The following is a 13,014-nucleotide window of genomic DNA, read 5'->3' on the forward strand; positions in this document are numbered from 1 at the left end:
ACGCTCAAAACTGACACCGCAAAGTGCCGAAAGCTACCTTGCAAAATGTACACATTGTAGAGTCAAGGGAACAACTTTGATAAAACACAATTTTTTGCAACTTAGCCCAAATGTAATCGTAAATTACTATTGGCTACCGTACAGCCAAAGTGTTCTGGTTTGCACTCAAATGTTGCAGTGCTTCGCTGCAGAACATTTTGCTATTGTCTGCGTTATTTACAGAAACTGTTCTCAGTTAAAACAAACTTTACATCAACATACCACCTTAACAGAATCAAATTTAGTTTAAACTAGACTGCTAACATTTGCTGCCCATTGCCAACCACTAGCAAAGTACTTCCTAAATGAACCCTGCACTTTCCTGTTTTTAAGCGTTCGCTTAACTTCGGTCGCTTTGGACGATTTTCACTGAGTTGAGAACAAAGCCACGTGTTTTAGGCAAGTGCTCTCCTAAGAAAGAGATCACAACAACGGTCCACTCTATTGTGGACTATCTTTGTCACTAGCTTTTGTGCTTGATTTGCCAAAGCGTGGCATATTCTTAAGGGACAATATACCTTATGACTGCCAAAAGCAGCTGTCGCGCGCATGCTTTTATCGTTTGCTTTGCAAGTGAACATCATTTTAATAACATAGGTTTAATATTTTACCGCTAAAATTTTTTTATTCTCTGCTGGGCCTAAAAGCCGATTTGAAACCATCTATATTTTTTTCTCCTAAAATTTTTCTTTCAAATGGCAATGTACTTTGTTTTGGTAAAGTTACTTTTATCCTTATCTGAACATGTTTTCTCTTGTACACAAAGTTTAGAAAACCTTAGAAAAATATTCTCCGCAAAAGTTTTGCAACCCTTCAAGCGTGTCGTAAAAATAACCTTTTTATTGGAAAGCGAGGGAAATTGTGTGAAGTGAAGAAAAGTATTTTAACGGTAAAACGTGCGAATTATGTGGTTTAATGTGATAAAATACGGATATAAATAAGGCTACAAATGAAAAGCAGCATGGACGAAGACCAACACGAGGGCAGCTCGTATTTCATGGAAGTGTACGACCGCATACGATCGCTAGATATCGTGCTAAGGTACTTTGGTCATATCGTAACAAAAATCACTGGCACTGGTCTAGAATCCAACCACGACGTACAATCTGGGGTGAGGGCGTAGGTTAGCGTTTGAGTTTGGGTAGGTCAAGTATTTACCCACCCACACCCAAACGCAAACCAGCGCCCTAACCCCAGATTTTGCGTTCATTTAATAATTGTTTCAACGCTGTGCTAGGATTTTAAACCAGCGTCCAAAAATCACGAAATGGATCTGAAATTACGTGTGTCATGACACACAATTATAACGGATATGAATTGCACAATATTGTTGCATTTGATTCATGTCTTTTAAGTAGATCTAGCAAATTTTGTCCATTAAAATCAATATTTTTTTAGACTTAAATGGTGTTTTGCTGTTCTACACTCTTGTCTGGCAAAAAGTTTTCGATAAAATTGATTTTATCTCAGGCTTGTTATGTTTACTTGTTAATATTTTTGTGATTATTAGTACAATTAAAACCCATGGATACAAGATAAAACATTTAAAACACCGACTGCTTTCTAAAATTTGTCACTACCAAAAATTTATTTTTGCCAAATTTTATGCCAAAATTTTGGGCGCTGGTCTAGAATTCTACCACAGTTATGAAATCATTGCACCAAATTTGAGGGTGCGATTATCATTTGCAAAAAATTAGCGTGTGATTTAGCGTTTGAGCGTGGGTAGATCAAGTATTATTATATTCTTTATTTAATAATAACACTTGACCAACCCTAATCCAAACGCTAACTCGCTTCCTAACCTAAATAATGTTAGTGGTAGGTTTCTAGACCAGCGCCAAATTTTGCGATATGTATTCCCTATTTTTATTTTAAATGTGCAAGGCCGGCGATATGTTTTACCCTATATGAGGTCACTGGCATACTTTTGGGCAAGCACTAGAACGCAATCGGGTTTAAACCTGTAACAAAATATTGCACCCAAAAAATTAAATTTGGTACCCGATTTTCTCATTCGTTACACTATGGGGTTCAATTTGGACCTTCAGTGCAACTGGTCACCCCAATTTTAATAGACGTAAATCTGAGACAATGTTGAGATCTGCGGTGACAATATCTCAGGTGTACAACTGAAAAATATATTTTTTCTATTGTTGAAACGCTTGTTTTACAGAGGTGATGATCATCCAAAATCACTGGAAGTTCACCCAAAGGAAGTGATTGTTAAGAAGTCAGATGGAACTGAAGACAAATATCCTCTTGTAATGGAAGCTGAGCCTTCCACTTGTACTGCTGTGAACAGTCACCTTAATGAAGGTATTTATCTATATACAACGTGTGTTATAGTACATTTTATGTATTTTGTTTCAGAATTTCGCGAATAACTTGCTATTGTTTAAACAATCATGCCTTATTTAGGGGATAAACCAGAGAAACCACTCGTCAAAACATGAGAAACCACTTTCTTTTTACAATGATATGCTCGTCACATCTATAAAGCAGTGTTTACAATTTTATTCACACTTTACCACTTACATTGCTGCAGTGGTTTGCTTCAATAAGTTCTGTTTTAATTATCCATAGCTTTTGAGGGTGGACAAGGTAAGAGAAGGTAGTAATTAAAACTAGAGAACGAACTTATTCTTATGGAATAATATACTGAGCAGTAAATGTTTAATTGCCTTTATTTACTTTTATTTATACCATAATTGACAAAAAAGTAGTATATATAACAAATTTACATCCGAATGTTTTCGTTCCATTGCAAACTGATTTTAATGTTTATCGAAGGAATAGAAATCTGCCATGAATAGGATATACTTTTCTAAAACTTGTGGGTATTTATTAAAGGTAGCAAATAAAGAATGAAGCATAAATCTTAAAGTAATTCTTGCAATGTCCCCCCAAAAAATTAGGAAGTAGGCATTATAGTTTTTATCATCTAAATTTTAGTATTCTTTGATATTGAAAGGTGTTGGCATCCGTCTGCAAATGCGAGAAAGCAACCCGGAGCCACAGACAGGTTTGCTGAGCACTTCTGTGAAGCGTGTTGGAAGTGAATTGAGCAGAATGGAGCGTGGTGCTTGTCAGTGTGGATGCAAGACTTGTGGCCTCACCTTATTCAGAAACAATGTGTAAGCACCCTTTTTCTTACCTTGCTAAATTTACCTCTTAGTAAACCGATTTTAGGTCATTTTTTACCTTGTTTTGAAGTTATTAACTTAAGCTAATAGCTATGGCATAAATTAAAACTTTGTGGCATAAATTCAAAGTTTTTAACATATTACATACATCCCTCTTATCTAAAAGATATTACGTAACTTTTAAATCTGTCTTAGGTGTTTGAGTGATGATATTCTTATACAAATTATAGCAAATAAAATTGTTTTATTTTGTTGTTTGACTTTTGTATAATCCTTTCTGGCCCTTTTTTATTTGTGCTAAAAATCATATAAAATTATTTTAATGCCAACTTTTCCGTTTTATGTTTGATGCAGCTGCCATGCTAATTTTAAAATGTAAAATGTTTGATTTATAAATATATTGCATTGTTTTTGCTGCCACTTCAACCATATATAGCGTTCCGGATGTGTTACTCAAAACCTGTTATATATATATACCTATTTTGTGAAATCTTCGCAAAATAATTTTAAAACAATTTATTCTAATATTGCTTTTTACGCAAGATACTTTAAAATGTGTTTTTTGTTATTTTGTTCTAAATATTTCTATACAGAAAGTTCAACAGAGTGTTACCGCTGCCATCTCAGTCTTGGAGAGATCTGTTCACCAGCTGGACTTGCTGCACTCACGCCTCTTCACAAACTGAAGTCTCAAAGACAAGCATGATGGGTAACTAAACAGATTATATTTTTTTGATTTCTCTGGTATATATAAATTTTATCAGAAATTCACAGTTAGCATATTGAACATTTTTGCGAGTGTTATTTTTTACGGGCTAGTGCATTTTTTTTTGGTAGGCAGTTTTTAAATTCGGTTATAATATGTATGTGTATACATAGGCGCCGAACTTTAAAAAATCCAGTGCGTTTTTTTAAAATCAGTACAAAATGCCCACTTGTCAGGAATCACTACCAAAACGTAACACTATTTGGGAAACCAATTTAGAGCTTCTCTGTTTTATTATTGAAACAATGCGTTGTGTCTCTCGTCGTAACGAATAGCAAATGCGCACTCTAAAATGATGAAGGGCAACATGTAGTGGTGAACTGGTGATCTACTCATTTCACAACAAAGAAATGATTTAAACGCTAATCTCTGTCAGTGAGCAATATAATACGTCCGCGATTATTTATTTGCACTACTGAATGGCCAAACGTTTAAGTTATACTTGCCAACAAAGTGGTAACATACATAAAAATCTGGCGAGCGAAGCGATCGCGGAATTTTTGTGGTCTACCCGTATTTTTTTTAATTGCCCGCACGTTTTTTTACATAGGCTTCATCGCAGCGGTATCTTTAAAGTACTGAACGACAAATTTGTTTTATGTTTGTTGCGATCTTATGCTTTGACATTGAGCGAATGAGCGTCACAGCGTGTTTAAGACTTAGGAATTGTTACGTCACACGATGCAGTGTGTAAAATGGAGTTTGGCAACCTTTCTTTAGACTCGTGTCAATGCTAAGCCTAAAATGTCTCGGCGGGCCCATATTAAATGTTAACTGTCAATTTAAAATGGGTCAAATTGAAAGAAGAAAAAGCAGTTTAACTCTATTTAGAAGTACGACTTGGTCAAATTCCACGGCGTTTTGACGCCCTGCCAGAAATCCAGGGCGTCTAAAAACGCTCTGCACACCCACGTTCGGCGCCTATGTGTGTATATATAGGTTTTGCAAATTATTAACTTGCCTCATCTAGTATTTAAGACTGACAAATAATTCTTCAAGACTTAATAAAAAGATGTTTAATTGAAAAAAAAATAGTATTTATATATTCAATAATATATTTTATTTATATATTTAACTACTACAAATATGTTTTTATGTCTATTAAGTGAAAATATATTTATTTAAATTAATTATTTGAAAAGACTTTTTCATCATAAGAAAAATTAGAAAGCTTTTGCTTAATTAGATTAGTTAAAACTTCCAAACTTCCAGCTTATATCTAGTTACTATCAGGGCTGGGGAGCCAGAGCTGGAGCTTAAAGCTCTAGTGCCAAGAATTTATGCTGGCGCCAGAGCTATTTTATTATTTTGTGGGACCATTTACAAAATTTAAGAGCAGAAGCTATAAATTTTTATCTGCTATAGCTCGAAAGAATATTAAATTGATCAAATAAAATCTACTAAAAAGTTTGGTGTGGCAAATGTAACCTATAATAGCTTGTGCTGAGGCAACTTAAAAAGCCCAGTGTGGGGGAGCTGGAACCATTGGATATGTGTTTTACTGTGGCTTCCCAGCCCTGGTTACCACGTGTTTCGCAGTATTTTGTCAATAATAGGTTGTTTTTAATTTAAGGCCTTATCCACCAAAAAATTCTGCGACCACGAGAGGGCGATTGTTTAGTGAGCGATTTCCACATCTATGTTCACGCCACTGCGATCAATCGTAGAAACGTGTTGCTCATCAAGTCGAAAAGAAGCAAAGACAAACAAGATTTTGTAAGACTTTTTGTATATGACTCAAAGCTATGGATTCCTGTGTCTTGCCAAAAAAATGTTTTTTTTTTTTTTATGCTGATTGCTGACCTTAATTGGGATTCATTAATATTGGCTGTAGCATTTTTTTCTAATTAAAAAGTAGTAATAATTTTGCATGATAATGATCTTTAATTCTTTATTTTGTAAATAGAAACAAAGCATTTAGAGATGTTTCTAATAAAAATAGCTCTAGGTTTCATGCCAATAAACATAACCTCCGCTGTAAAATCCAAAGTGTGCAAAATTTAAAGAAAGCTACTAACTAAGGGATATTTAATGATATGTTGCTTATTTCATTAAATGTAAAATCCATCTGGTCAAGAAAAATGGCTGGAGGTTGTAGTTAAACGAGAATGAATATGAAAGCCTATATAGAAGCACTCCTATGGGCTTTCACATTTCTTCTGGATCTAACTTCAATGCTCTGCTTATTTGTCTTGACAGAAAGCTGCTAAAGAATATTCAATTAAATGCTACTTATTTTCATTAATATTCTTAAGACTGTTTATAAAAACAGATAAAACATAAAATGTTAAAATTTTTTAAAAAATCAATTTCTTAAAATTTCATAAAAAATCATTTTCTTAAACTTTATTTTACATTTTTTTTGCCTGCGGGAGATTCCTTACTTCCTAAAGTGTTGCAGCTTATTTTCGTTAAATATAAAATACACCTCTTAGTGTTTTACATGTTTATGTTCCAGGAGGCGGCGAGAAAGGAGAATGTTCGGTGTGCCCGTTGCCGTGCCGACATGGGTGAGATCTTGTTCGACGAAGATTCGAGCATCAACGCTTTCAAGTTCAGCAAAAACAACATTGAGATCCTCTCGCTGAGGAAACATATGGCGGAGACTGTTGTCAGGTTAGTAAGCCTTTCGTTTCACTCTACTGTTGATTTTTTAACACCACGAAAATCAACATTTTACCATACAAAAACAAATTTTCTGGGTAATCAAACATGATAGATTATCATTGTTCAGTTAGAATTTATTCAATATAAGATGTGTGTTCGTATCGCTTCTGCAATCAAGTATTGGATAAATATTGGTTACAACCAATCAAAAGAAATCTAACTATATAAAACTACTGCAGTCGGCCAAACAACCAAATCAAACAGCTACACAACTTTAGGTTGCGACCCATGGGTTTAGCAACACTGGAATAAAACAATCAAACGGTGACAGCTAACATTTAGTAAAAAATAATATGTGATTAACTGAATTGCGAATTAGGTAGGCATTATCGGTTGCCAGTTGTTTGTTGTTTACCTACCATCAACCGATGATTGGCTTCTCAAAATGCCCAGCTTCAGTAAATTACCTAGACGTGAAATTCATTCAAAACCAGATAGATTATTCTCTACATTAATTACTCTACATTACATTATTAGGTTTACCACTAGTAATATTGTATCCGAAACAGAAAAAAAAAACATTCCATTATCGGCTCCGACCCGAAATTACCCCAACATCCCTAGTTCAGACTTTGACAACTAGATTTATTTAAGCTTTTTAAACTTAAGTTAGAATTAGAATTAGAGAACACATGCAATTCACAAATTAGATTAGAATTAGAATTAGAATTAGAATTAGCCGCATTTTGCTCTAATTCATTGAATTAGAAAACTAGAATTATCTAGTTGTCCAAGTTTGCCCTAGTTCCCATACCATCTCACAAACTGTTAACAATTCGTCAGATTGAGTGGGGCGATGTTATTTTTCAGGCCTGTCTTTTTCAGCGAGTTCTTCCTGGAGCGACTGCTCGCCCAGCGCCTCGCCACTTCAGTTCACACACACGCCTGTCACATGCTCGTCATTCAAGACCAGGAGGGAAAACCTTACCTACTGGTGAGTACTATATTTGGCCTAAAAAAGAAGTTCAATAGGGCTTCATCAAAGTTATTGAACACATATGTGCATTTGACCTAAAAAAACAGCAGGTCCAGAAGGGCTAGATCAGTGTTTCTTAACCGTTTTAGCGCTCGTACCCTTTGGGCTTTCATGAAATCTTCTCGTATCCCCTGTCTACAATGGCTGACGTCAATAAAATTGTACTAATAAGATTTAAACTCGTATTTATACCCATGTATTTATCACATAAGTGTTGAATGCATGCATTAAAAACAGTCTTGTAAGTTCAACAATATTTACAACTCACAAACATTCAGTCAATTTACTAATGGCTTTTTGTAATAGCTTTTCGTAATAGCTTTTCGTAAATTATGCATTCTTAACAAATATGCCTGAATAGCGCATAATTTCAGACTGCATGTTTGGTGCTTCGTACCACCAAGTGGTACACGCGGTTAAGAACCCCTGTGCTAGATCTAGATCATAGTTATTGAATACATATGTGACATGTGTGTGTGTCTTTCATTAAATAATGATATGGTACTGTGGATCCCCTTATATCAATATGAAGTTGCTTGTATTAACAGAATGTAGCAAGCATTGACGTAATGGTTGCTTCTCAACTCCGACTCGCTCCCCACTGAGCCTATGCAGCTCAGTTGGTAGAGCGACTATCCCGGTATGACCGAGGTCGTAAGTTCGAACCTCACCACAGGCTAGTTTTACGAGCAGGATGCAGCAGGTCACTGTGCTATGGTTATTTCTCTACTTGCTCCCCTCTATGCCTGTGTAGCTTATTTGGTAGAGCGACGGTCCGAGGTCGTGAGTTCGAACCTCACTTGAAGGCAAGTTGTTTTTCTAGCCTGCCTTGCTTGCAATATTGTTCGACACATGCTCGGCGTTCATGACCAGGATGGAATACCTTACCTATTGGTAGTTTCACATTTGGTTGACTAAAAACAGCAGGTTAGTCTACTACTCTACTTGATTATGGCGTCATCTCAATGATTTTATGCCGACCCTGGTTCACGGGAACTAAAAATAAAAAAATAAAAAAGTTTAAGAGCCCCTGGACTTAAGACAATCTCATTTGTCACGGATGGTGTAAAAAAAAAATATATAAACAATCGTAAAATGTTTCCATTTTTGCCTTTTTCAGATTCGTGTTCTAAACACAAACACTCGATTGTTCGTCAACAATGGAGCGACGCCGGTCGAATTCAACGAGCAAGGTCGCGACTTCACAACTCAACTTCCGAAATCCGGTAAATTACAACATATTCTTGTGTTTTTTTAGCAAATCGATAGCACAGGTGTAAGTTTAAATTACGTAAATGCTGTTTTTTTCTTGATAAAGTTTAAGTGTAAATGTAAAGAAATTTACACTTGGTTGAAATATTTGGTAAATTGTTTATTTTTACTGCTGTGAGTTTAAAATTTTGAGTTTACGAAGGAACATTATTTTGATCGGGAAATTACAACAAGTTTAAAATGTCAGGAAAAGCCTTTATTTTAATAAAGTAAGTTCAAAGAATATGTTTGCACCACAAAATCATTTTCTCTGTTTTTTTTTATTTTTATGTCGCAACCGTAAGCGACACGACGCACCGTTGCGCGACAGGCGACAGCAACAAAATCGCTCTGCCGCTGTAAATTTTAAATTCTTAATTTACGAAAAAGATTGTTTTGAGTTGGATATTGCAAAAAATTACATTAATTACAAATCATTTTTATTTTTCTCAACTGTTTCAATTTCTTGTCTCGCAGCCGTAAGCGACACGACGCACCACTGCGCGACAGGCGACAGCAATAGTGTCGCGCCTAAATCACTTCACTGCGATGACACAGCGACCCCCAGTGGCGGCCTGAGGAGGGGGGAAACCCCCCGAAGCGAGACCGACAAGATTCGTCGCGACGGTCCGCCTCGTTTCCATGGTAACAAGGTGGCGGAAGTAATTGAGAAGCTCTTCTCATTCTCGACGCATCTCATCTCTATCGGGTGAGACTGTTATTAGTGAACGTAAAAGCACGCACAAGGTCGCACATACACACACAGTCACACACGCACGAATGCATACGCGTGAATCCACGCGCGTTAGTTTTATCCAGCAACACGACTGAATTTCAAAGAACACCGAGGTCCAAAATGGTACAAGTACTGTCGCTGGTCTGGAATCCTACTTTTAACAGGAACGAAACGAGTTGTCAATATTAAAATTGCAAGGAAGACGAATATAATAATACTACTTAATCTATACCCAAACCCAGACTCGTACTCTAACCCACATAATTTTAGCAATACAAACCTCGGACAAAAATGTGGTAGTATTCCAGCGTTCAAATACCGAATAGTATGACAAAGATCTCAATCGGAATAAAACCGAAACTCGTCGAAATAAGGCCTAAACGGGTTTAACAAGATTTAACAAACTTTTATCTAACTTAATATTTTCTAAAGCTCTCATTAATTTAAATCCATAACAACCCAAACAAGGGCGACCAGTCTCGTTCCAACCAGGGCTAGGGGGCCGGAGCTCTGGAACCCAGTATTTTGTCAGAACTAGACTGGAGCTATTTTTAGATTTTAAAGACTGAAGCTTTGAAATTTTTATCTGCTTAAGTTCGAAAAAATTTAAGATCTCTCTAATAGTACTAAACAATTTGGTGTGGCAATTTGTGCTAAAAAACAAACATAAAAAATACCGCTATGGAGCTGGAACTGGGGCCGGAGCCATTGCATATGTTTGACGGATCCTAAGCCGAAATCGTTGGTCTAACCGTTAATGGCCCCAGAGATGGAGCCCAGGCCAATGCTCTTTACTTTGGCTCCTCAGCTTTGTTTCCAACAGCGACGCCTAAACCTTGATGCCAGAACGGCTCGTCCCATACACCCTCTCTATAGTTTAAGGTTCTATTTAGGTCGTGTTTCTATTGCTTTCAATAAAAAAATATGAGTTTTCTGTTTTTAGTTTACTTTTACCATCTCGTTTAACATCGTTAAACACCTAACTTCTATTTCATTTCAGACGCACGTGCAACGAGATACGCAGCGCTGATCCAACAGGTTGTGAACGCATTGTGAAGGTCATGTATGCAAGCACACACGTTGCCGCATTTAAAGAGTGAGTGGTTGCTGTTAGGATGTCGGATATTATCGGGGCCGATACCCGATGTCAAGTGGTAGTATCGGTACTCGCCCGATAATATCGGATCGGAGCCGATACCCGATGCCAAGTGGTAGTATCGGTTCTCGCCCGATAATATCGGATCGGAGCCGATACCCGATGCCAAGTACCCGATGCCGAGTTTTGAAACCACTAGGCTTATGTATCCCATAAAGACTTGTAATCGTCTGACACTTGGATTAATTTTTATTTTTTGTATCGGTACTCGTCCGATATAATTAATAGGGTGGTATCGTTGCCGATCCGATACAAAATTCATACGGAAGTTTACGCAACGGTTTGCGATGCAAAGCAGTCATTCTACTGGAAAGATTCTACTCGAAAAATAGTTGGTTAAACAGCTGGGTTTTTGTTGGTCAATAGCTGGGGGAAAAAACACCGTTTGGGCGATTTCACCTTTCTTGCTTGTTTTTTATTAGTAATGACGTAATTTGTTCGAATTGCGATACTTTTTGTCCAAACTATCGGGTATCTGTACCGGAATATAATGTGTCCGACTTTCCTTATAGTTTATGTGTTTGCTCTACAACTAACGGTTGTACTTTCGTACAAAAAAATGCAACATTAACACGCTTATCACCACGGAAAGTAAAATGACACAAAAAAACGAGACAAAAATGCGACAACTATAACGAACAAAACAAAAAGCGAAAAGTGCGACGCACCTGTATAAAAAAGCGAAACGTCGGTTAAAATAAATAAGTACCGGTAAAACTTATTTTAAGTACACTTTGCTTCGTTGCAATGTCGTCATATTTATGAATATATTCAGTAAGTAGCCTTGAAAATGAACCTTAACGAGCTATCACTTTGTATTAAAGGCAAAGAAGTGTAACAACTAGGCATGCCGGAATTGTCGGATACTTGAAATTGTATTACGATACAAATAACTGTTACTTTGAAACCAATAAGTTGATATTCATTCAGCATTAATTACATCTACTAACTTGTAAATCAATTAAAAATTTTTGCTTCAGGTTGGCAGGGAAATGGGCGAACGAAGACCGTGCTATGACGCTGAGTTATCCAAGACAGGTTTGCGTTCAAATGTTGCTCGTTCTTGTGTCCAGCACCCTCACAATGCCGGTAGCACACAGGGTGGTGGACGACTACATGGTCGGATTCCTACGGCTGGACTGACACAATTGTGTGGAGTTTCTTTACGTTAATCGCTGCTAATTTTGACTTTAGAAGTCCTGAGCTGTATAAAGCCTTAGCGCGGATTACGGGATGTTAATATTTCGATCTTGGATTGAATCTTTTTGAGCCTGATTCAGGTTGTAAACTGCTAAGTGATCCTTAAAGCCTATACACAACTTAATTTCGAAAGCTGTTATTCCATATTTTGTGCCATATTTATTTCACAGAGGTATTCCTTTGTCAGAACTAGTTCTGAAAATGGATTTTAAATTCCACGGCCACGTTAAAACAGACCTGCTTTTTTTTACTCCCTTTTTGTGCCAATTGTTAAAGGCCTTACACTTACAGGATTACTCCGTAAACTTATTCTATCTGCTTTTGCTTGTCAAAAATTCCCAAATTACGCCGTTTTGTCGCTATACGCGTTTTAGTATGACACAGTTGAAATTTATCATCGTCGCCAATTTCTTACCGCAATTTAATCGCACTGCCATCTGCGTACCTTGCTTAACTTTTCACTGCTGGATGGACCAAATTTGTATCATTCGCTTATTTCAGGAAAACATCGATTTTCGAAGCTGCTCTTAACATAAAACTAGTTTCAAATAAGTTTTTTGGCAACAGAAGTGCTCGCTTGAAACTAAAATTACTGCTTTTTTGCAATTTTTAAAATGTACGGTTGCTGGTCGTTTACTGTAACGCACATCCCAAAGTAAAGTTAATATTTCTCAGTATATCTATCGGATTTCTATGGTTCACCTGCTGCCCTTAAAAAGATTTAATCCACTGCTTGTCGACCTAAACCCGCTGTTGTTGTCGTTCATGTTCGTTTGTTGCCCATACCAGTTTTAAGTTTTCGTTTTACTAAAGTTTCGTTCCAATGTTGCAAAGTGAATTTGCATACTGCTGTAGTCCGTGCCTTTTTTTACAAGTTGCAGGATTGTGTGTCATTCTACAAAGAGCATAACTATATAGGTAGTTTAAATTCTAGATCTATAACCCAGGCGTTATTTTACGTGAACTACCTTTAGTGAAAGACCTGATTGAAACGTTAGTGTATAATTTAATAAATTGAATGCATTTTTCAATTATTTTAGAAAAAACGCCATTTAATTTCAAATTATTTTATTAGGT

The 13,014-nt window shown here is 36.5% G+C and overlaps 1 protein-coding gene across 1 annotated transcript; it reads left to right on the forward strand.

The window, feature by feature from the left end:
• Positions 1-907: 907 nt before the first annotated feature.
• Positions 908-12,749, forward strand: LOC146137358 (E3 ubiquitin-protein ligase E3D-like). Its single transcript, XM_083394006.1, has 11 exons — positions 908-1,080; positions 2,216-2,358; positions 3,014-3,176; positions 3,779-3,894; positions 5,525-5,667; positions 6,410-6,567; positions 7,429-7,552; positions 8,715-8,820; positions 9,323-9,554; positions 10,582-10,677; positions 11,718-12,749. The coding sequence occupies exons 1-11, from the start codon at positions 989-991 to the stop codon at positions 11,878-11,880; spliced, it is 1,536 nt and encodes a 511-aa protein (XP_083250132.1). The 5' UTR covers positions 908-988; the 3' UTR covers positions 11,881-12,749.
• The last annotated feature ends 265 nt before the right edge of the window (positions 12,750-13,014 follow it).

This window comes from Ascidiella aspersa, chromosome 7, assembly GCF_963924565.1.
Source record: "Ascidiella aspersa chromosome 7, kaAscAspe10.2, whole genome shotgun sequence".
Lineage (NCBI taxonomy): Eukaryota > Metazoa > Chordata > Ascidiacea > Phlebobranchia > Ascidiidae > Ascidiella > Ascidiella aspersa.

What these genes read in the sequence shown, in the direction of transcription:
- LOC146137358 (XM_083394006.1), top strand. Translation starts at nt 989, where the DNA reads ATGAAAAGCAGCATGGACGAAGACCAACACGAGGGCAGCTCGTATTTC. An exon ending in TCGCTAGATATCGTGCTAAG is followed by an intron (nt 1,081 to 2,215) that starts GTACTTTGGTCA and finishes CTTGTTTTACAG; the next exon opens with AGGTGATGATCATCCAAAAT. An exon ending in ACCTTATTCAGAAACAATGT is followed by an intron (nt 3,177 to 3,778) that starts GTAAGCACCCTT and finishes ATTTCTATACAG; the next exon opens with AAAGTTCAACAGAGTGTTAC.